General features: G+C 41.3%; 1 protein-coding gene across 1 annotated transcript in view; it reads right to left on the reverse strand.

The window, feature by feature from the left end:
- SNX30 (sorting nexin family member 30) overlaps positions 1–22,737 on the reverse strand; it is a 49,238-nt gene that overhangs the window by 14,126 nt on the left and 12,375 nt on the right. Inside the window, exons 2-6 of the mRNA XM_064404862.1 lie at positions 17,762–17,950; positions 11,242–11,352; positions 7,319–7,477; positions 4,770–4,965; positions 3,922–4,121 (exon numbers count right to left, since the gene is read on the reverse strand). Of these exons, the coding sequence (XP_064260932.1) occupies positions 3,922–4,121; positions 4,770–4,965; positions 7,319–7,477; positions 11,242–11,352; positions 17,762–17,950 (855 nt within the window). The remainder of the gene's footprint in view (positions 1–3,921; positions 4,122–4,769; positions 4,966–7,318; positions 7,478–11,241; positions 11,353–17,761; positions 17,951–22,737) is intronic.

Consider the following 22,737-nt stretch of genomic DNA (forward strand, 5'->3'; position numbering starts at 1 on the left):
GCTTGTGAATACAGTTTTAAGTATCCAGTAATGGCTGACCTGTAGGTAATGAAAAAAATACTGTCCTCCCTTTCACTTGTCCCATATTTTCCTCTGGCCCTCCCTTTCACTTGTCCCATATTTTCCTCTGGCACCTCCAAGCTATCTCCTCTGTTCTAGATCCATGCCTTGATGCTTCAGCAGCAATTATGAAAAGCTCTGCACCAAGTATCCTCAAAATTACCACAGATCACGCAATACTAGTTAAGGCCTCACTCAGAGAGGAAAAAAAAGAGGTTTTTTTTCAAAAAAAAAAAGTTGGAAGAAACCAAACTCAAAACTGAAATATCTCGACCAACACACTTCAGTTATTTCAGATCAGAAGTAAACCAGTGGTGTCTGAGCATAAAAGATTTAGCCTAGTTTCAGGAGGTCCTTCACATTTTGTATTTAGTTGAAACGTTCCACCTTGGCCCACACAGAGCTTCGGGAGCTTCCCATCAGCCTCCTACCTCAAATTTCCATTTCAATCCCGTTTGCACACCACATAGCTTCCTACTGTGACCAAACATCACAAGAGGATCTCTAGCTACTTCATGCCTTTAAAGACAGTTACCTCATAGTGTGGTGCTTGCTTTAAACATGCATTAAAAGTAATATCCAAGAACACCCCAGGGGATCACATCACTTGTTAAACCTTTCTAGCAATGTTGAGCAAACAGAAGTCATATAACATCCTAATATCTGCACTGAATCAAGTACAGGAGATTTTGTCCTCTGCACGTACCTCCCAGGGCAACACCAGGGTACATCAGCAAATGTGGTACCACGTTTGCTGACAAGGGCCTTGCTGCACCAGGAACTGAGTTAATAGAAACCAGGTATTACCTGCACCAGGTAATAGAAACCATAGAATACCAGGCTGGAAGAGACCTCAAGGATTATCTCATCCTACCCTTCTTGGCAAAAGCACAGTCTAGACAAGATGGATCAGCACCCTGTCCAGCTGCATCTTAAATGTGTCCAGTGTTGGGGAATCCACAACTTCCCTGGAGACATTATTCCAAAGGATGATTGTTCCCATTGTGAAAATTCTCTTCGTGTTCAATGAAAATGTCCCCAGGAATAATTTGCACTGATTGTCCCTGTTTTTCCATGGGTCCCATTCTGAAAAGGGAGCTTTAATCATATTTGTACTCAATCCTTAAATACTGGTAGATGGTGATAAGATTTTCCCTAAGCCTTCTTCCTCAAGGTCGAACATACCCAGCTTTCTCAGCCTTTCCTCATATAGCAGGCTTCTCAGTCCCTTGATCATCTTTGTGGTCCTCTTCCAGGCCCTCTTCAGCTTATCCACATCTTTTTGTGTGCAGCAGCTATAAAAACTGAACACAATTGTGTTCAGTTTTTATACCTGCTGCACACAAAAACCGCCACAGCAGTGCTGAGTGAGGCAAGTAATTTGGAAAGGGTCTCTTCTAGACACTTCCAGCACACATTTTAACTCAAGCCCACGACACCAGCTTCTGCACTGTTCTGCAAAACTTGCAAACAAATCCAGAGGCTAGGCTTCCCTCAAAACAGATAATATTCTATTCAGTAGAATATTCAATTCTATTCCATACTCAAACAGAACTATTGGGCTTTGACTCCATATGTGCAGTTCTCTCAGGCTCTTCCCCTTAGGTACAAAAGTGCTCCTGAAGACATCAAGGCCTCTTCATCTCTGAAGAGTGACAATAATCTGGAAGCTCTTACTCAAGGGACATTCAGCTATAAACTGCTCTATAGATCATGTTCCCATACCTACACCAGGGGTACAGTGTGCAGCAAAGAAAGCAAGTTGCCCTGAACTCCTAGTACCTAAAGAGTTACCCTCCATCAAGTACTCCGCACAAAAGATATGCTCTGAAAGAACAAAACAGACTCTCATCTCTCAAGTAGTCCACACAGCAGCTGATGAAGAGGAATGCATTGCTAGCGAAGAGGACAACCCCTTCAACAGAAAGTCTCCTGCACTCCAAGGGCACATTCCTTACTAACCTTGGTTACTTACTTAGCATTATGGATTTTGCAAGGACAGTTCAGTAGCTGCTCACTTCAGAAACAGAACAGGCTGATGTTTTCTAGCAGAAGAAAACTGCACTTTGTAGAACCTGAGAGAGTTCAGTTTTGCTATATGAGAGGGAAGGAAAATACAAACCGTCTGTCTTGATTAACAATAGTTTTTGTTCTTGATTTCCAAATTTTTAGACTGAGTAAAGCTAATAAGATGTCCAAGCCAGACACTAAACAGCATAATTGTTTAGAGCACTAGAAAGTCAACAGTCTAAAAAGTTCAAGTTAAAAAGCAAGGGTTTCTTTAGCTGAGCAAGTACTTTAGAAAGTAAAGTAACTGTTGGCTTGGAGACAGTGACATTCTAAAAGGGCTCTAAAGGCCAAAAGGAAGCCTAGATGCAAGTCTGTAACACCGCTCTGCCTGTGGTGAGTGGTGATTATCTGCCTAAAGTACCTCTTCAGATGAAGACACCCTGGCTTTCAGCTTAAAAAAATTTCCTCTGCTGTATTTTTGAAGAGCACCTCTCACAATTCAGCTTGCCCCTTCAGGTGTCATCTTTGGTAGGCATTTTTAGCACCAAAAGCCAGATATTCTGAGTTAAAGTATTTAATCACTAACCTCATGCTCTGTTTATTTGTAAGCACACTCCATCTGCCTGCACTTCCTATAGTCCAAACATCCTGAGACAAGGCTTCCTACAGCTCACTGTGTTCAAGCAATCGACCCATAAAGAAAATACACCTCATTCATGCTGGAGTCAAATCCATTGTGACAAAAGCAAAGAATATACCCAGGGAATTAGTGCAAAGCCACCTGCAAGAATACTTTAACCACACAAATGTACAGCTCCTGAAGCTGGGAAAAGACATCTATAAGAAAGTGTTTAAATTTTCAGTTTGAGAAGCATAGGATGAGATTAAGATTAAGATAGGAAAGGACTACCATGTTCAGACTGTAAGTTTACAGTGGGCTATTAGACCTGTAAAGGAGTGCACATCACAGCCTTGTAACAGTTGTTCCAAGTGGAAAGTCTTCAGAAGGAACTTGTCTGTTAGTACCCTAGAGCGGGATTGCTACATATATATATATGGCACACATACTGTGCCACAGGCAAGTGGTGAAAAGCTCTGATGGACAAACTGAAGTCCCTGATACAATTTTTTAGTGAAGTTAACTCAGTAATTCTTTTCCCCATTAGATGTGATTAATTACCAATGCTCCATAACTTCAAGAGAATAAAAACCACATTAAAGTAGCTTATATTATGTCTGCATAAGCAGTAAAACATCGAGTTCTGAAAAATTATGAGTAACAGAAAAACATCTTTAAGCAGTTACTTGGTATGCAGAACTTGTTAACAACAGACATATCATGCCTAGGGTATGGGGACGACAAAGGAAGCAATGTCTGTCATTTGGACACATGGTTCTAAAAGGAGGCACCCAACTCTGCTACATACAAATGATAGAAACTGCTAATGCTATCATTCCTGCTGGACCATGCAGTGTCCCTGTAGCGAAGCAGTGAAGAGCTGAAGCACAACTGGTTTCAATTTGAAGAAAGATTCTAGGCAGCCACAGGATGTCTTCTATAGAGTACCACCTGCCAAACCAATGAAGGGGCAACTCTGCAACATCTTTTGTACACCCTACAACACTGACCCTACCTTGAGTGAAGAGCAGAGCAGACAGATAATGCTACTCATGCAGTACCCTGCTATCAAACATACTTAGCTTTGTTTTGACTATGAAAATACCTCCTACTTAATGTAATATTTACTTCCCCACTTTTCCCATGACCACCCTTTCTCACTGTTAAAAAAGAATGAACTCACTAATTTCAGGCAAACACAACAGCGTTTTCTGTCACAGGCCTCTCTTTACCTTCATGGACTCAGCATACAATATATATTCCCTAAGCACAGGTAGGAAGTCTTCTGTCATGTCCTCACTGAGTTCTTCAAGAGCTGTGCAGCAATTCCCAATACAGGCAGACACTCCTTCCAGTGGCTCTGATAGCTCAACCTCCAGCCCTCCCCAGGTTGAATAAACAGGTCCATATTCTCGTAGTTCCACCAAGTATTCTACAGGAGGCAGATGAAAAAATAGATTAACAGAGTAAGAGCAAGGCACAAAGATGAGCAAACACAAAATAGGTGAAATTACACACCAATTTTGAATAACATTAATCCCCACAGGAAGTCAAGGCTTGTGTTGCATTAGCTTCTTAACAGACTTAATAGAGCCCAATGGCTGCACAGGTGACAGGTTCAGGATGTCTCTTTCTTAACTTACCATTTCAACTTCTAATACAAAGACTCTTGCACCTGTGCAGTAGCCAAGGTCAGTTTTCTAAATATACGTAAAACCTAAGTCTACTAAGACAGACTTGTAAAGCTTGTCTTTGTCTAGGAATTGCATTTGTACTCCTCCAGGTGTAATCTACAGGTTCTTCCACCTTCCAAAAGTCTTAAAATAATTACTCCAGTAAGATAGGAGGTTGGTATAAAAATTCAACTTAAAAAAATTATTTGGAGAATTAAGCTAATATCAGATACTGTGTTAGGTTTTGGGCCTTTTTAAAATCTGGAACAGGCATTAGATTTTGCCCTGTGTGTGATTTATTACAGGCCAGAATCATCAACATGAATTGTCATGATCATGCTATCAACCAGAATAAGACACAGGGCATTCAGACTGAAGTATTATGATGGAACACCTTGTGTCCTTACCCAACTGTTCTTTGATGATCCGTTGTGCTATTCTATCAATGGTACCAAGCTTTAGAGAGAATGTGTCCAGATAATCCCCAATGGCTGCAAACTCCAGTGGCCGACTTCTTAACTTGTAGCCTCCTGTAACATATTTGACAGACTCCCCCATCTTTGACAGTAAAGCCATCCCTTGCTTTTTGTAGGCATTAAGATCCTAGGAATTAAAACAAACAAACAAACAAATCAAAGCAAAAAAAATATGTTTAGGAATACTGACTTACATGTTTAAGTATTAATACAGGGAAGGATACTTTCTAGTCAAGATCAAATCTTGTGAAAGCAACAAGACTACATGTGACATACAGCCTTGAACAAAGGCTTGCTTGCTACAAGCTGCACAGCTATGCACAGCTTCAAGGCTCCATGGAGGTAAATTGTCCAGGACAATAGTATGAAGTACATTAGAAATAAATACATAGTCAAACTTTGTATGTGGCCATACTTTCCCACTCTCCTGTACTCTCACCAGGGAAGCAGGCTTATTAACAGCTCTGGTTCCACTGAAACAATTCACATCATTCATCTACACATACTTCTAAGTCATGGCTCCAATACCACTATTAAACAATGCACCAGCTGGCTCTAATGACCTACTACAAAGATACACATTGCACACCTATTTGGTAAGCAGCCTCCTCACTCCAGTTCTGTGGTCAAATAGGAGGCAGGTGAAGACTGCATGCAGAAAAAATGCAGCGTGAGGAGACCAGCAAAGCTTCTCTGCAAGAGAGACTGTAGCTCAGGCTGGGTCAGATGCATCCACGTTGCTGCACAGAAAGTGTAAACTTCCTTCACACTCCTTTACACATTCGCATAAACCAACTTTCAGATTATTTATGCTAACAAGACTGCTTGTCTACAATTTTAATGGGATTTCACCTAAACAGTACACCATAAAAAAAATGGTTGTAGTTAATCAAAACGCTGGCAATGTTTCATTTTACTTCTTCCAGCAGAGGTCAGTATTCAACATCTCAAAACTGGCTCAGGAGCTAGAGTTTGTTTATCCTATAGATCCTGAGGAAGAGATGTGTTCAAACCAAGTAGGCTGTAGAGATCAAGAATTCAGACATATTATTAGAGATGAGACTAAAAGCTTGAGTGTTCTTAAAAAGAACCCAAACAAACAAACAGATAACAGCCATCTTCAAAACATGTACTATGGTATTCCTTGCAAGTAATTAACATAAGTCAAATCTAAGTCTGAGTAAGAAAACCTGACATCTTAGCAGCTACTATAATTTTCCATTATGTTTTCATTTAAATGCAATTTAATTTTTGCTTTCCCCATATCCTCAGCATGAGCTGCAAGCAGGCATCAGAAAAGATCCTTGAACTCAAAATTATTCACTCAGTCTCTCAAGCATTCTGGTATGTTACAGGTCCAAACAGGGATATGAAGAAATGTTGATCTCTCTCCTTCAACCAGGAGGTGATCTTACAAATCCCTGTAGTAAGTAAATTCTGAAGTCCTAGCACACTGAACTGACACCTCACTGCTTCACTAGTCCAAGTTCAAACATTAGAGACAGTCAGCAGAACAGGTGCCCTTTCCCCTCACCTCCCAAGATGCTCTGTAATCTCAAGGCAAACTCTTCTTAAAGCAGAGGATGAAGCCCTTGACATTCATTTCACAGGGGTGGCAGAAGACAAATAAAGCAGCTAAGAAAGCCGCATCATGCTTGGACAGATTAAAAGAGGAACAGAGCTATATGACATTTAACGTGCTAACAAATTCTGCATTTCTGGCTTGTTTCAGTGGTTAATTTCACCACGGAGGGAAAATAAAAACACTGGAAATTGACTATAAATGGAAAGCAAAGCATGAACCTGAAGTGGGCTCAAACATCACATTTAAGTGAGCTAGAGTAATGTCACTTTGGAAAGGTATACTTTTACAGCACTTCTCACCTATCTGGTAAAACCCAAGCATAGCTGCAAGTCCTCTTAGTCTCGTTTGAAATGCAGTTCTAAAGAAAGCCAAGAAAATTGCACTATTCCTGCATAAGTCATGCAGAAGAGAAGCAGGAAATTGTTGGCTGAGAACAAATAAGAACGAGGCCTCCACACTAAGTTTTGAGGGCATCAAGTTCAAGCAGTATAAAAACAACAGACAAGATAAAAAGCCAAGAAATTCACAAGCTTTTGTGCAAGGGAAACTTTTCTTCCTCTCCCCCTTCCCTCCTGCCCAAAAGAGGATTTTAAAGTCTGCAGTTTTCTGAATTTTTACTCTCTCTTGCATAATATAAAACATGCTATAAAACAAGCAGGTCTGGAGACTTCCCTTTATCAATCTGCACGAAGGATTCCTCTTCCCTTCAAGCGCAGGGAACCCATACTGTTTGTCACACACAAGGGTCTGTCACACACCATAGTCAGAGTGCCCAACAACGCTCTGGAGGAAGAGGAAGCTCTGATCTGCACATTAGTTTTGTTAATGCCTTTTTACCCTCGTTTCAGAAGGGACTGCAAAGGTCAACAACTGCATTTGAATGTTACTGGCTTACCTTAGCTGTGAGAAAGACGTTGAAGTGCTCGTTAAAAGACAGCACTGGGTGATCAGTTATTCTCTTCAAGAATTTGTCTAATGCTTTCCTCCTTGTCTCCACAAACTCTTCCGAAAAGCGATCAACAACACCCTTCACCACAAATTTTTCAGGAAGAGGCTGTCAGAGATAAGCAAACAGTACAAGATTCAAAAAACCAAAGACTTGCTTCTGTTATTTGGAAACAAACAAAACAATGAAATTCCAGTCTTAACAGGAACTGAAACATTGTGTTTGTGAACAGGAACCATGCATCAGATGGGATGCAAGCTGTGCTCAGAATTATCCTTAAACTGGTCTGGCTTAAAACTAGCCATTCTACTGAGTGGCTTCAGCTGAGAGTCACACCAGGGAAGTCAGACACTACCCACACTAAATACTTGTAGCATAGCTTAGATTGTTCTCCCTACTGCTATCCATGTTCAAGATCCAGCTCTGAAGAGATGCCAGAAGAGCTGCATGCTATTTATAACAGAAGCACACACACCCCCCCACCCCTCCCACCACACGGTGCTGAAGCAAGGCTGCCCAGTCTCAGAAAACTCAGAGAATTGGACAATTCTACTTACTCCCCACACACCCTCTATGAACAATTTAGAGCTTTTCAACAGGGCCTTCCTGTAAAAGGCTGACAGCTTTAGTGAGAACACTGAGCAAAAACAAACCAGGGGCTTGACACAGCAAATGGCTGGATCTTTTCTGAAGTATGAGCACACCTGGTCATCTATCACAGCTGACTTTCCTGAATATGTTGCAGTAAGTGACAAAGACCTGTTGATATATCCACTTTTACATCTTACTATTTTGAGTCCATCAGTTCATCTGTGCAGTTCAGTTTGACATGTAAGCCCAGACTGTCTCCAGACTTGCTAGCCATACAGTCCCCTCTGTTACACTTGGATTACAGACTCCAAAGGACCACTTTGGATGGAGGATAACTTTTTAAGCTGATGCATGGTTAGTTTCAGCTCTACCACTAGATCTGCTTTTGTTCTGTCCAGACAGCATGGACTTCAAGATTAATATCAGTTTTAAAACTGTGCTTTGTATTTCATTCTTGTGAACAAGTCCATCCAGACAATCTGCTTACAGTTAGGCTAGCAATAACAGCCATTTTCACCCAATTCAGGAATCAGGATTCTGTTCTGCAAAGAGTTTGTCATCTAAAATCTGTGTCAAATAGTTAAAGAAAAAAACCCTATATATATTGCTTTCCCACCATATCCAAACTTCTGTGGTTTGTACATGAAGACTGTATATCCTGGAAGAGCACAGCCAGCATGACTTAGCTGCAAAACCACTGTATTTGGTTCTTACAATTTAAGACTTACTTGATTATGTTTAGAATTCAAATCGGTCAGTCATTCTAGTTAAATCAGCATAAGGTACACTATCATTACAATTCTTCAGAAGTATTATGCCTAGCGCATTAGTCTTCAGGGAGAAAGAAACTCCGTTCCTTTGCTTTGTAAACTTTAGCTCGGACTCTAGGAAGTCACTACCTCAGCACCACATGCAGGAGGAAAAGAAAAAAGTTTAAAAGAAAAAAACCGAGGGAAAAAAAGACTAGTCTAAAGAACCACACTTCAACTGAACACACGCAAACTGGCACTGAGTAATCACTAAAGTTTGAGCATTTGAAGAATGCACCTCTATTACAAAGACTTCTGCCATTTAACCTGGTTTCAAATACAGCATTAGGTACATTCCTTTCCATTTTAGGCCTCTGGAGCTCCATCTCAAGTAATCAAAACACACAGCGAGGAACTGATATCTTGCTTTAACTGTGTGTTAATTATCTGTCTTATACTCTTCTGTCCTCCATCTTAATTTATTTTTCCCTACTGAGATGTATGAGCAGAGCTCATTTCCATCAGAAATGGCTTCAAGTATCCAAACATGACCATCCCAAGACAAGAACCTAGGCTGTGTTAGGTTTACCTTTGTAGTCTAGAGACAGAACTGAGATCAGTTTTACTGTTTTTTGAAAGAAAATATTAGAATGTCTCAGATCTTTTAAAAAGAAGTAACTATCAATAACTGAAGAGATGAAGAGGAATCCATACTGAGCTTAGTTTTGGCTCCCAAGTGCAGGCTGTCATGACACACTGCACTGATAAGGCATATAATTTGCTAAAGGAAGATTTTAGGCAGAATCACTATATTGAGATTAGGAAGACAACTCCCTTTTGATAATTTGTTAAAACAGAAGGCTTTCAGGGATTCCAGTATCTATAATTACAAATACAGACAGTCTCAGATTGTCTTGAAACATCTTTTCAGAAAACACTTGAGCCAGTGCATCTGGAACTGCCTTTAGCTTCTATACCTCATCGATTTCTAGACAATAAATATATAAAGTATTCAGCAGTCTTCCTACCATACCCTGCATGATATTAATGGGAGATTCCATATTTGCTAACCTGTGCATAAACAGATAAAAATCTTTTATCTGCATTATTAACAGCACACCCTTTATCTCCAGATTTTCTAGAAGAAAGGCATCTAAGATACTGGCTTGTTCTGCAGCTGGTTCCATGTCCAGTATTACAGCTACTCATGCTAAGTTTGCTGTTCTGTCTGCAACCAATTCCTGGTAGGAGAAAGCAGCTTGATTCCCCGGCTGTGACTCACCTTCTGCTACTCGACTATCATTTACAGCATTGCGGGCTTCAGGCAGAACTGGCTGCCTGTCAGTGTACCCAAGAATATGCAGAAACGGAATTGTGATTGTTCCAGTTGTTCAGAGAATGGGGCACGAGAAAACAGTATGGGCACTTAACACATTACACATGCCTCCACCTTATGCTCTCAAGCTCACCGTCTTTCTTTTCACTGCTGTTCACTAAACATATTTGTTGCCAGTTAGTGGTGTCACATGATTTTGTGAAGTACTTCTTATCTCTGAGACACTCAGCTATTATTCCACTTGAGGCAAGTCCCAGCATAATTAAGGCCTTAAACAGTGCTCAACCGCAGAGCAACCTAACAATACTTCTCACACAGCCTACTCCTGGGAGGGAGGGAGGGAGGGAGGGAGGGAGGGAGGGAGGGAGGGAGGGAGGGAGGGAGGGAGGGAGGGAGGGAGGGAGGGAGGGAGGGAGGGAGGGAGGGAGGGAGGGAGGGAGGGAGGGAGGGAAAACTTCCACCCCATCACCCACCCCAGACAGGCAAGCTAAAGTATGCTAGTAGTGTTGCTATTCCTGCCAATTCAATTCCTACAGGGTGTTTTAAATGTCTTTGCTCAAAAGGGCTCTGATCAGTGAAGGCAGTGATCTCACAGGTTTCCTATCTATTCATGCAAAAAATGTATAAGGTAGTACTAACCTCCTCACATCAAATAAGGTGGTCAGATCACCAGTTTCAGCAACAATGGGTGCAGTAGTGTAGCTAGTCTTATTAGGTAAACTTCTACCTACTGAAGGCATGCAAAAGCTACCAAACCAGAGGCTGAGACTTCCAAGTCTGTGCTATTACATGTCAGTGCTATTAAGTGTTAGCACAAGCAGTTTTAAATTACTCTGTAAAACCAGCCCAAAAGTCCATCTTGAAAACCAGCACTAGAACCTGAAGTACCTGTGGCTTTTCATAATCCCCAGAGGCTTAGAAACACACATGTAATAATTGAGCAAACAGATGAAATGTGTTCTATTTATGTCACAGCTACCATAGTCAGAACATGTATTGCCCTGCCGGAGGTTGACAAATCTTGACCTCTCAGGTGTGCCACTCAAGAAAAGTTTAAGCTTCCTAACTAGTCAGGAATGGGAAGCTAAAGAGAATCAACTACTGTTTTTTAAATCTAGACACATAGCATCCAGATATTACCCTTGGAAGATAGATGCACAACTGTCCTTAACAGCAGATTCTTGCTTACTACCTACGGGAATAAGATGCGTTGGCTGAGACTCTTCCAGCTTGTTTCTCAACCAGTCGAAGTCTTGGTACCGCCGACGGACAGAATACTCTGGCAAATCAAACTCTGCTCGTGTGGTCTGGAAAAGAACAGGATAGACTTAGTGTGCAGCAACACCTCTCACTTCAGAGCTCAGCAGCAAATGCAGTACAGCCATTCCTGGCAAGGGTGAAGCCAGATAAGCCTTGCGGGGGGGTATTAATCCCCAAAATTTTGCAGCCAGCATGAGAGAAAGATCCTCTGGTCTTTCAAGCAGTGGAAAAGCAGCAATATGAAAAATGATTGCTTAGAACTGATGTGTTAAGATCTCTTTGTAGTTCATAACATGTTCTGCTCTTATCATGGTAGAAGTCTGTAGAGCAGAAGCATCACATTACTCTCTGCCAGTTACAAGATTGCAAAGACTATGAGATATTCATTGCGAGGACAAGACTATTTTAACCATCAATAATTAAAAGTAAAGGTGTTTACTGACTTGTTTATTCTATGACATGCACTATCCACAGGTGAAAAAGTGTTTCACCACTGTCTTGCATTCTAAGATGGATGGGGCTTATCTCACTCCAAGGTCAAAAGATGGTGAGAACATAAGACACTGTGAGGTTTCACGGACTATTTTTGTTGACTTCCAAGATAAAGAAACAAGTCTGCTTATGTGTATGGCCGATTAGATATATTAATACATTAAATTAGACCTTTTAAATTTTCCTTCCTTAGGGCAAAGTCACTACAAGTTTGAGGGGAAAAAAAATAAGCATGCAGATAAACTGCGGGCAAGTGCTTAATCCAGTCTTTGAAGAGTCCATAATCTAGAAGGCTGACTGTATGGGGCTGCTTGCACAGCACATACTGTAACTGCCTCAAAGCACTTGTGAAACTGTGTACCAACTAGGAGTGTCTGCTGGAGAGCCTGGCATTACAGCAGCCCTGATTAGAAGGTAGACAGCCCATGTAGTTAAGTCCCACTGAGAAGCACAGGCAGCTATACTGAAGTAACTTGCAGCATTACGTACACCTTGCAATGAATGGCTTGCAGTGCCAGCACACTACATGCCTGCAGCAGGAATCAAATCCAGCACATTCTGGGGAATACACTGGCAACCCCAGCCTTGAACTGGCATCGAGTCCAGCACCTGATTGCTTTGCTAGTCCCAGCCAGCAGCAGCCTTTAAATGCAATCCACCTCTTCACTTGCTCTCTGGATGACTAACTCTTCAATTCCTGCATTTTATTCCCACCAGTCAGCACTAGGGATCCTGTAAAAGTTCTGCATATGAAATCTCTTTCTAGGGTGAAGTCAGGAGCCTTAAGATGGTATCAACAGCACAGAAGGTCTAGGATACTGTAAGCAGATAGCTGATGTGTTACTACCTATGAAATGGCTTGGATTCTAGTAAAGGAAGGCACATATAGACAGAAAAATAAATCAGGATCAGCTCCTCCCTTCTTTGACCTGCTAGCCATAGAAAGCAATATAGAGGTTAGTCTAGTAGCTAACATAAAGAATCCTCATGAATTGGAGCAGTTGTGTTTGTAGATGAGGGACTACCAATACCCCAATATCCACTGCAGATCTGTGCTTTACTCAGCTACACACTTCTCCGAGTAACACCAGCTTATCTAACATCAAAGAGTGCCACACTATAAATGTGACTTCTGAGACTTCATTTGAATAATTTTCACTTGTTTCAGTGAAATAAAGTAACAGAATGAATGGCTTTATTCTAGAAATAAAAAATAAAAATAATTATAAAAATATAAACAAACAAAAAAAAAAACCCCAAACAAAATAACAACAACACAAAATCCAACCAAAAACTGGGTGGGATGAGGCAGTAATAACTCAGTAGACAGCAGAGCTTCTGTGAACTGGCGGTCACTGCCCAACAGCATTTTAAGAGATCACATAGTGAGTGAATGAGAATAATCAGAATGGCTACACGCTACAGTGACTTATCCTGCAGCATGAGAATGAAGGTAAAGTCTCCCATCTGTTAGCACTGAGAAGCTTATTAACCACTATTCTGCTAATAGTTAGGGAAAACTGTACAGGACTGTATAGGAGCTGGAAAGCAGGGTTAAGTCTCAGTACACAAAGCATACATTAGCTGTTGTTCACCTCTAGCAAACTGCTCTTATTGCTTTTACTTCACAAGCAGAAGTGCAAAGTTTTCCATATATCATTTTCTCCTCTGAGATGAAAATATAGCAGCAACATTTCAGTGTTTACTGTAAAGGTTATCAAATCTAGACAGCAAACAAGCTTTTCAAAGACTATTTGGGCAGAACATAAAGGCCCTTCAAGTTTTAATGAAACCTCACTAATGCTGAAAGAATTTGCTTCTCAGATCAAACTGTTCATTAGTTCAGCATATGTTATTTTTTCCAGATTGCACATAAGAGGAAGGAGGATCTTGCCACTGTCCAAGCAGCACTGAGGAACATGTTCACTGAGGTAGCTCGGGTGCAGCTGCAGTGGGAGCTGCAGGCTGAGCTCAGGCTGGGGCAGCCCAGGCAAAGGGGCCGTGAAGAGCCGACCCTGGGCACTCAAGGGCCCGGGGACCTGTGGCCCAGCCAGGGGACCGGACACTGGGACACGGCAGGAGCCGACGATCCCAGACCTTCCCACGCTTAGACTGCTGAGGGGAAAAGAGCCCAGGGCAGGTCCCTTCATTCTGGGTCCCTCCTCAGAGTCACCAGCCCAAGCTGTTAGTTTGTTATTGCGCTGTGATGAAATGATTTCAATGGTTGGGATGCCTGAGACTGCTACGGGAAACCTAGGAACAGAAACCTGGTGTGACCACGTGAGTGAGGGGGCAGAGCTGGGAAGGGACCTTGGGTCCAACTCAGGTGGTGCAAGAGCAACTGCCAGAGAGGCTCCTGGATGGTTGAGCAGGGAAATTTCCATAACAGACAAGTAAAGCATCTATGTTTTCAACACAATTTTCAATTGTGTTGAATTAAATTCCTCCTGCTTTCTCAGTAAGATTCATAAATCTCATCTTGCACGGACATGTGTCTCTTCCAAAGCAACCAAAGATACTTACACAGCAGATCTTAACCTCCCAAAAAATAACAGGCAAGACCGTTCCAGGAACTTATTGAAAATCCCAGCACAGTTCCACTAGGTCAGCACTGCAACACTCTGGGCTCAGTGTTACGGTCTGGAAAGTAGGCAGAGTTACAGACACTTTTACCTCAATTACTGGAATGATTTTGACTAGAGGCAGTATTAAGGCAATCACCAAGTCTTGGTCTTGCATAAGATTCCTGTCTTCCTTGGAAGCTTCCAGGAAGCTAGCCTGTGATGACTGTACGAAAATATTTTTGTACCCTAGTTCTACTGTCTAACTCACCAGACTTGACTGCAGATTCCCCTGCATGTTACTATTTAAGTTTGAGGCAAAATCTTCAACTAGGAAAAGAGAAGAATGACAGAGAGGGGGAAGGGAACAAGGCTGGTGTTCTTCTTAGGACTCCAGTATATCTTTTTGCCTCAGTTTAGCCTGTTTGAAAAAGACTTCATATTACTTTTACCTGCTCCTCTCTAGGGAATCAAGCTGTTTCATGTGTTCAAGTAATCTCATGGAAGCACGAGGAGAAGGACAGGACAGTGAAAACAAGACCTTCACTTGGTCCAGTGGCTAGTACTGATTGGTTTGAAAGACTCTCCCTTCAAGCCTGCAGAGCAAATGCATGACTCTGAGGAATGGCACTCAGCTATTCAGACCTTCATGGGAAAAGGCACACAAGAAGGCCTTGCCATCCTAGAAGTACATTGAAAGTGAAGTTAGAAGTACACTTATTTATGTTTTCTCAGGAGAGATGACTGCACAACATATGGTCAAGCTTCACTTTCCTCTTTCTTCCTAAAAAAGAACTCTGGTAAAATCTCCCTAAAACGCACATCCATCTATCTGAAGGACACAAAGACATTTCAATCATCACAGTCAAAATCCTTAAGTTCCATCACAACTTCCACCCACCTTTACAGTTTCACTAGCCCCACTGTGTAAGGAAAGTGCTTACTAACTTGTATTAGTAACTGCATTAGCAAGATGAACACACTTATGAGAGAATCAAAGGAGTCAGTCCTGAATCACTGTCTTGTTAGCTGGAGGATTACCATTACATTCTTTAAACATGTTCATCCACAACACAGGCTAGGAAATGCTACCTGGCTCTTACTAGGGAGCTGTGAAAACAGGTATGTAAGCAGGATCGAGTAAACTCTTAAGTTTTCCTTTGCAAGCCAATGTTTTGACCCTTCCTCAGTCACCATCACCTGCTGACAAAGGTATGAGAAGATGAAAAGCACAGGGCATACTGAAAGACCTTTTTTTTTCCCTGTTGGAATGAAGGACCTGTACAAAGAAAGAGGGGGAAAAAACCCACACAACACAAATGAGACTGTGATCAGTCTACACTCATCCCTACAGTGGTATCCTGTCACAACCACCCATTACAACATTAGCAACTTCCCTCTTCCCCTAGTGATGCTGGTTTTCAGTCTTCGGAATAACTCATTCTATGACCTATGTTTATCCAAACCTTTGAGGTTCCAGAAATGTTCTCCAGCAGAGAAGAAAAAAAACCCAGCCATCCCTGTCTCTTCATTCAGAGTCACCAGAGAGACCCTTTAGAGGCCTCAGACTTCTTTCCTGCAAGGCTACAAGGGAGGTGTTGTGAACACACCTCACCTCACTCCATGGATTATTCCTGTGCAGCTTTTTTGCCATGTTTAATTACTGCTTGTAGATACAATGGCTAATTGGCAATTAGCTTGACATGGAAGACACCTTATTTGTAGGGCAAGAATGGGTTAGACCATTAATACTGTTCAGTCTTGAACAATGGTAGATAGTCCTAGAGGTTCTGACCCTAGAGATTAACCAGAAGTTTCCATGAGTAACAAAACTAAAGAGCTGAGGATTTCATGGTTATTCAGAAGAACTTATTCAGTTTCATAACTGCATTGCAATGGTATGATATAGCAGATTCATGTGCTACAATGACACCCAAAATAAAACAAGTATTAACAGACAGGCAGGTAGGCAGCAAAATCAGAAGTATAGAATTATTTTTTTAAATAAGAAAAGCGACACTGTTTGGTAATACTTTTGATCTAAATATGGTGAAGACCTTGGCCATGTTTCAGAGTTCTGCTTTAAAAGAAAAGTACATTATCCTTGAACATTAGGATTTCCAAGCACTGGAACATTAATATTAGAGTGCCACTATATAGAAATAGTTTATATTCATGGAATAGTTTGAATCTTAATTTAAGAGAGAAACCACATTAGCCAATTTTAGCCATTTCTCTGTGGAAAGATGCATTTTATTTTGTGGTTCCTATTCCTTCTGATCAAGTAATAGCTGAAGGCTAAGCTGGTCCAAGTAAAAAAAAGATAAAGTGTTTCCTGCAAGATTAACACTGTTAGAGTAAAAATGAATGACAGAACTGTTTTAAATGTGCAGGAAGAGATAGTTACTATTTTAGAGAAACTCCATTTTCTCCTGTGCAGTCTGAAAGTGAAACTTTGAAGTGGACATTTGGAAAAAAATTATCTGTGGCCTGTAAAGCTTCCTTATCTCTATGGAAAATATTTGCTCCAGTACATACTGCCATCTAAGTGGGCTGGAGGAATGTTAATCTTTCTGGACAAATAGATCAAGGATATTACTAATAAAGTTAGCAAAAACCTTTTGCCTTAGGTAACTACAACTGCCCAAAGTAGATGTCAACATCACCTAGGAGCTTATTATAGTAAGAATGAGTTAATTAGGAGGAATCAATATTTCAGTTGTGAATGTGTGGACTTTTCAGATCACTTTTCATAAAAATATATATAGATTACATTCATGACTGAACTACAACAGGTGCTGAAAAAATCTCCAGCCACTTTTGGTCGGCAGCAGAATTCTTAGGCTACTTCATTTTTTTAACAGCTGTAGAAGTATCTGAACTAGCAACTGCATGAAAGCGAGTTTACAGCTGAGGATCAAGACTATGATTTTAGTGGATAACAGAGGAAATGTAGAAAACACTTCCAGCAACAAGCTTAAAGCTTTTCAGAAAAGGATAGACACAAAAAGCGAGATGATTAACAGTGAACCAAAAGGCACATTCCCCTTATGGGAATTCAAACCAAGTGAGTGTCAGATTACTTAATGAACAAACTGTGAAGTTAATGAAAAAAACTGGCCTTGCAAGTTTACAAACAGTTCTATTTAGGAATCAGAGACAAAAAAAAAAACCCAACCCTAAGTTTATTGTTAAAAATGTTAAAAGCTTTTTCCACCTTTTCAGACACTGAAGTAACAGTTCTGCTAAGACATGTCAAATCTTCAACACAATCACAGGGTACCAAAAGACACTAAGTTCTTGTCCTTAAGATAGTAAAACAGTGCAAGATGTGAATATCCAGCATGCCCTAAAGTTATTCCACAAAAAAGGAAGTACTAGGAAAGAGAATATTGCTTTGTACCTTTGTTGTAACCCTGTACGTAATATATGTCTCCATTGTGCACACGTGTTTTTTGGGATCATCAACAGTAACAAAGAGGTCTCTAGTTTCCACATCCAAGTCATCATCCAGCTGCAGTCTGTTGAGGAGAGATGAGGAGGAGGCTGGGCTAGAAGTGTCCACTGGTGTGCCATTGGGCAGGCTGAGATCCTGTATTGGAGAGGAAAAAAAAAAGAAAGAAAGTTTTTAATAAGCTTAACAGATTCATGGTAAAGCATAGTATTATAAGGGTTAATTGTTTCAGCACCTTCAAGGATCACCCTTTTCCAGGACACCTGGGCAACACACTAAAGTCATTAAGCTGAGGATAAAGCACACTACACCTTCCCTAAGTACAGCACAACCTGCTTTCAATTAATAAGAAAGGGCAGCATTGCTGAACCAACACTTCCTGGTGAGACTGAGCCAACCTAGACTGAAAACAAAACAGCTAGGCAAATCAAGAGACCTACTTATAAGACAAGTTTCAGGCAAAATGGCAACAGTTCAGTTGTCTGGAATGCAGTCACCTTTCACCTCTAGAGACTCCTGTGGTGGAGGAAGAAGCAAAACTTTCATCAGAGGCCTCCCATCCAGTCCACTAACTTCCACACATGTTGACAGCAGTGAGAGTCTGAATCGCCACCACTGCACTATGGAACAGTCACAGATCACACTCTCCTGCACAAGTGTCTACGCACACCTCCCTGCTGGAGTCCTAAAGCAAATGAAAACACTACTTTTTCCTGGGAGAGGCCCTCATTCCTATTCTCCCAAGCCTAAGAGTGTCATCCAGCACCTAGAGAAGACAGAGGCCGAAAGATCCAGCAAGTTTTAGGAAGAAAATCACAGCAAAACAAATTTATAGCTAACTTGGTACATCCACACACCTTCAAATCTCACATTCAATACAAACAAACTACTCTGTAACAGCAGTTATTGCACTTGCATAAACATCACAGCAACTTAACCTGTTCTGTGCTCTGGTTTTGTAGCAGAGGGAGCTGACAGTGTGTGACAAGTTGTACACAGAAAGTCCTAAGGATCAATGGCTCTTCTTTTCAAAGAAGACAGGAGGGTTTTTTGTTTGCATCTTTTTAATAGTAGCACAGGAATAGACTTATCCACAGAGTGATATCCTTTGTTGCTAAACAGAGAAACATTACGACAGCTAAGCACCACATTAACTAGAAGTGTTTTAGTTACACAATTCTTCCCAGACCCAACTTCACACAACTCTAAGTGGCTAGACAAAACATATCATCTTAGCAAAGCAATCACATGTCAATGAGACCCCCTCTGTTCATCAATGCTTCTTTAGCCAAAGGTATAGAATCACAGGCAAGAGCTTTGAGGTAAGGTTACTTACAAAGGTCAGCTTTTGATAAAGGTTAAAAACACAGATGAATTTCTACCAGTCATTGTCACAAACCCATCATGTCAATACTAGGATTTCATAAAGAGCCATCTGTTGCAGTACTGCAGAACCGTGGCAGCATCACACTTCACCTTGAGGGCTGCCTTATGAAGTAGAGAAAATAATTGTTTAGCCTAGACATTTTGGGAAAGGGATAACCTAAACTACTGCCTACTAACTGAGGTTATGTTCCCTCAGCTAATGCACGGAAGATGGTTTCAGACTTTACTGGCAGGTGAGCAAGACAGGAAGGCAGGCACTCAAATGCTCTCAAGGGGGCAAAAGAGCAGGAGGAGCTGGCACAGCTTGCCAGCTCAGATATGAGGTAGACACTTCAAGCTACACAAGCATCTGGCTCAGACTCAGCATAGGAGGAACACATAAAACAGGAGGAAGCAATGGCACAATAACTCAGCAGATAAGAAGTTCTGTTGAAATTACACAAACAGAATAAGCAGTAGACAGGATAAGGTTAACAACAAGAGACGGCTTCCTAAAATCTGCAATTCAGCTACATAAGAGAATTTGTCTGAGCAGAGTAAAAAACAAAGCAAGCCCTGGGATACCACAGTAGCTGGAGACAAATTTGTTTCTGTTTCCAAAGGAAAAGACAGCTCATCATTGCCCATGTGCATTAAGCATTACCGTGTAAGTTGTGCCAGAGCTGCAGCCAGTACAACGATTAACTTGCAGAAACAGCTTAAGCCTGGTTCCACAGGAGATCTCAAAAACTTGTAATAAAACTTGTCCAAAAGAGAGCTTAAAGCATGTGATGGAATCTGCTTAAAATATGAGAATCTAGAAAAGAACCAAAGAGGGAGCTTACAGTCAGTTAGCTGCTAGCCAGTTAATATGAAGTTAGCACTTTCCTCACTAATTCTCTTGGTAAGTAACAATATCATACAAGTATGTCTTGCACATTTTCAGCAGCACAGAAGTCTGTGAAGGTTTGAATTCACTTCATTGCACTTGAGTGTACTCTTGCAGTCATGGGTCCTGTGGAATGTCTCGGGTGTTAAAGGCTGTGATAGTTCTATCTTGGATGAAACACTCCAGACCTACATCAAGTAAAGCTTCTGTACCAGCAGTGGTTCAAATCAGGAGAGCTGCTAGATGTGGTGGTGAGGAAAGGAGAGATGATGCATTACTGCTCTGTTCTGCCTCATCTGCAGAATCCTCCCCTGGCAGAGACAGCTGGCATCATACCCTGCTACTTGGCAACTTTTCAGTAGATGAAACCCAAGTTAGAAGCTAACTATTTCTCCTCCTGAAAGGGTGGAACCTCCTTGCTAAGTGCACTAGAAACAACACACATAGCTGCTGAATCCTCATTTAACAGTAGGCAGGATCAGTTTTGCTGAAGTCTTATGCTATTGCTAGAAAGAGACAGGCTTTGAAGTATGACAAAAACATACAAACATACAAAAACAAGCAAGATACCTCAGGTTGTTATCCTACCAGCAGAGCACCTCCATGTCATGTTAATTGCCCAGCCTTTCTTCCATGACACTTGGGTGATTTAATTTTTTTTTTTTTTTCTGTTCAGGAAACAAGACTGCACCATTTGTGTTAGTCTGCTTTTATCAAAAGAAGAGGAGTATGTCCTGCAGAGCTTAGTGGGAAAAGAGATACGCAGCCACCTGTGTTTCTACCTGTTGGTATAACTCTCATACCCACAAGCATCGGAAATACTGGCTAGTATTATCCATTTTATATAAACAAGCTGGCAAGCTGTGTCTGACTTCAGTGCCAGCGGCTCATGCATCAGCTTCACCTTTAGTGCACCAAGTATCTGCCCATCCATGTTTTAAGTAACTCTCTGAGGTACTATTATTAAAGACCAGCACAGTCCAAGTCACAGCAGGTACCTACTGCTTTCAAAGCCTTTTGTTGAAGTACCTGTTACTCACAATAGTCAGTCTACCACAGAGCTGAGCAGTCCCACGGCAGAGAGAAGGGGAACTACTCTCCTGGTTAGCCAGGCAAAGTGCCGTGTAGGACATGTTTTGTCAAGACATTCTTCACTTCTTAGCGAGCATCCATAAAGATTTTTCTGAAGTTTCTAAGCTTTTTCTAAAGTAAAGAGTAAAGATCCTTAGTCTCTGTGTCCCACTTCCTCAGGACAGTCTAAACAGCTTTGTCATCTGTTGAAGTAGGTCAGGTGAAGGTGTAGCAAGGCCTGGATCACGACCTATAATAGATACAGTGTGACATTTAGACTTTCAGGTTCAAGAGCTTCTGGTTTTTGCATATAGTTATGAAACAACACAAGGGCAGGCTCCTCATGCATGCCTATGAACTTCCTAGAATTCCTCAAGACATCTGAATTTATGGGTACAGAAGTCAGATGATTTTAGAAGCCTGTTTGGTATCCTACAGTGCCAGACAAGTTGGATCTAACTGCCCGTGTTGGAAATACAACCTGACTATCCAGGCTGCTATCTGGTAAGGCTGTTTCACATTACTTTGCTAAATCATGCTCTCCAAACACCTTGACTAGTCAGCCAGCCCAGAAACAGATATTAAATCTATCAAGAAGTTCACTTCATCCAAACATAAAATTCAACTGAATTTTTTAAACTAGAAGTCTGCATGTGAGATTCAAAATTAGTTGGTAAGTTTCCAACTGTTGTCATCTTCTCCCAGGAGATTTTCCACAACTCAGTTTGGATTCATGTGAAGTAGAAACTTCAGGAGCTTGGTATTCAGTCTTCTGGATAGCAGCCTCCCCTCATGGAGTAGTTCACCAGAGAAAGCATCCAGGACTCAACCCCTAAGAGTCTAAATTTCCATAGGTATTGATTTATTGTGAAAACAATGGAGTCTTCTGTTGAGTTACAGGCAACTAGTTAATACTACAGTTTTCAGAAACTGAATGCTAGTTTTCACCTATCCTGCCTGAGCAAGTGTACAGCTTAACCAGACAGCTTTGCTGTCAAAGCAGCAGTCTATGAGGAAGCAGAAGATGTGGTTCAGCCAGGAGCCAGGTCTTCCAAGCACAAATAAACTCACCTCTGCAGAGTTACCCTGAACCCATGTGATGCTGTGGGTGCACTGCTCCCATTCAACAAGTATTGTGTGACACTAAGAGACATTTAGAAATGTTGCTGTTCAGAGGCAGGAGGTGCACTTAACCCTAAATACGCCTGCATAACTAAGAGATCTGAGAGCCAGGCCAATACTCCTCCTAGAACCACATTGCTTCACTTCCAAAATTCAGAGTATTGTACATTTTCTCCTTCTGTTTCAAGGTGTTCCATTGCTTTTTGCCATTCATTTCACAGAGGCACAATGACAGAGCCATGTTAAGCAGACAACAATTCCACACAATTATAGCTGGGTTTTTGAACACTCTTATTTCCATATCTTCAGTATATGGCAGTAAGTCATAGGAGAATGGCAGACAGCGACTGAAAAACTGACGTGGTTTAGACACAAACATTCCTGAGGGCACTCTAAAAGCTTACATGAACTTGGCTTTCACAGACCTGTTCATAACACTGCTTGTCTTATCCCAGCAAGTTTTGAATGCAAGTATTTT

This window comes from Passer domesticus, chromosome Z (genome assembly GCF_036417665.1).
Source record: "Passer domesticus isolate bPasDom1 chromosome Z, bPasDom1.hap1, whole genome shotgun sequence".
Taxonomy (NCBI): Eukaryota; Metazoa; Chordata; class Aves; order Passeriformes; family Passeridae; genus Passer; species Passer domesticus.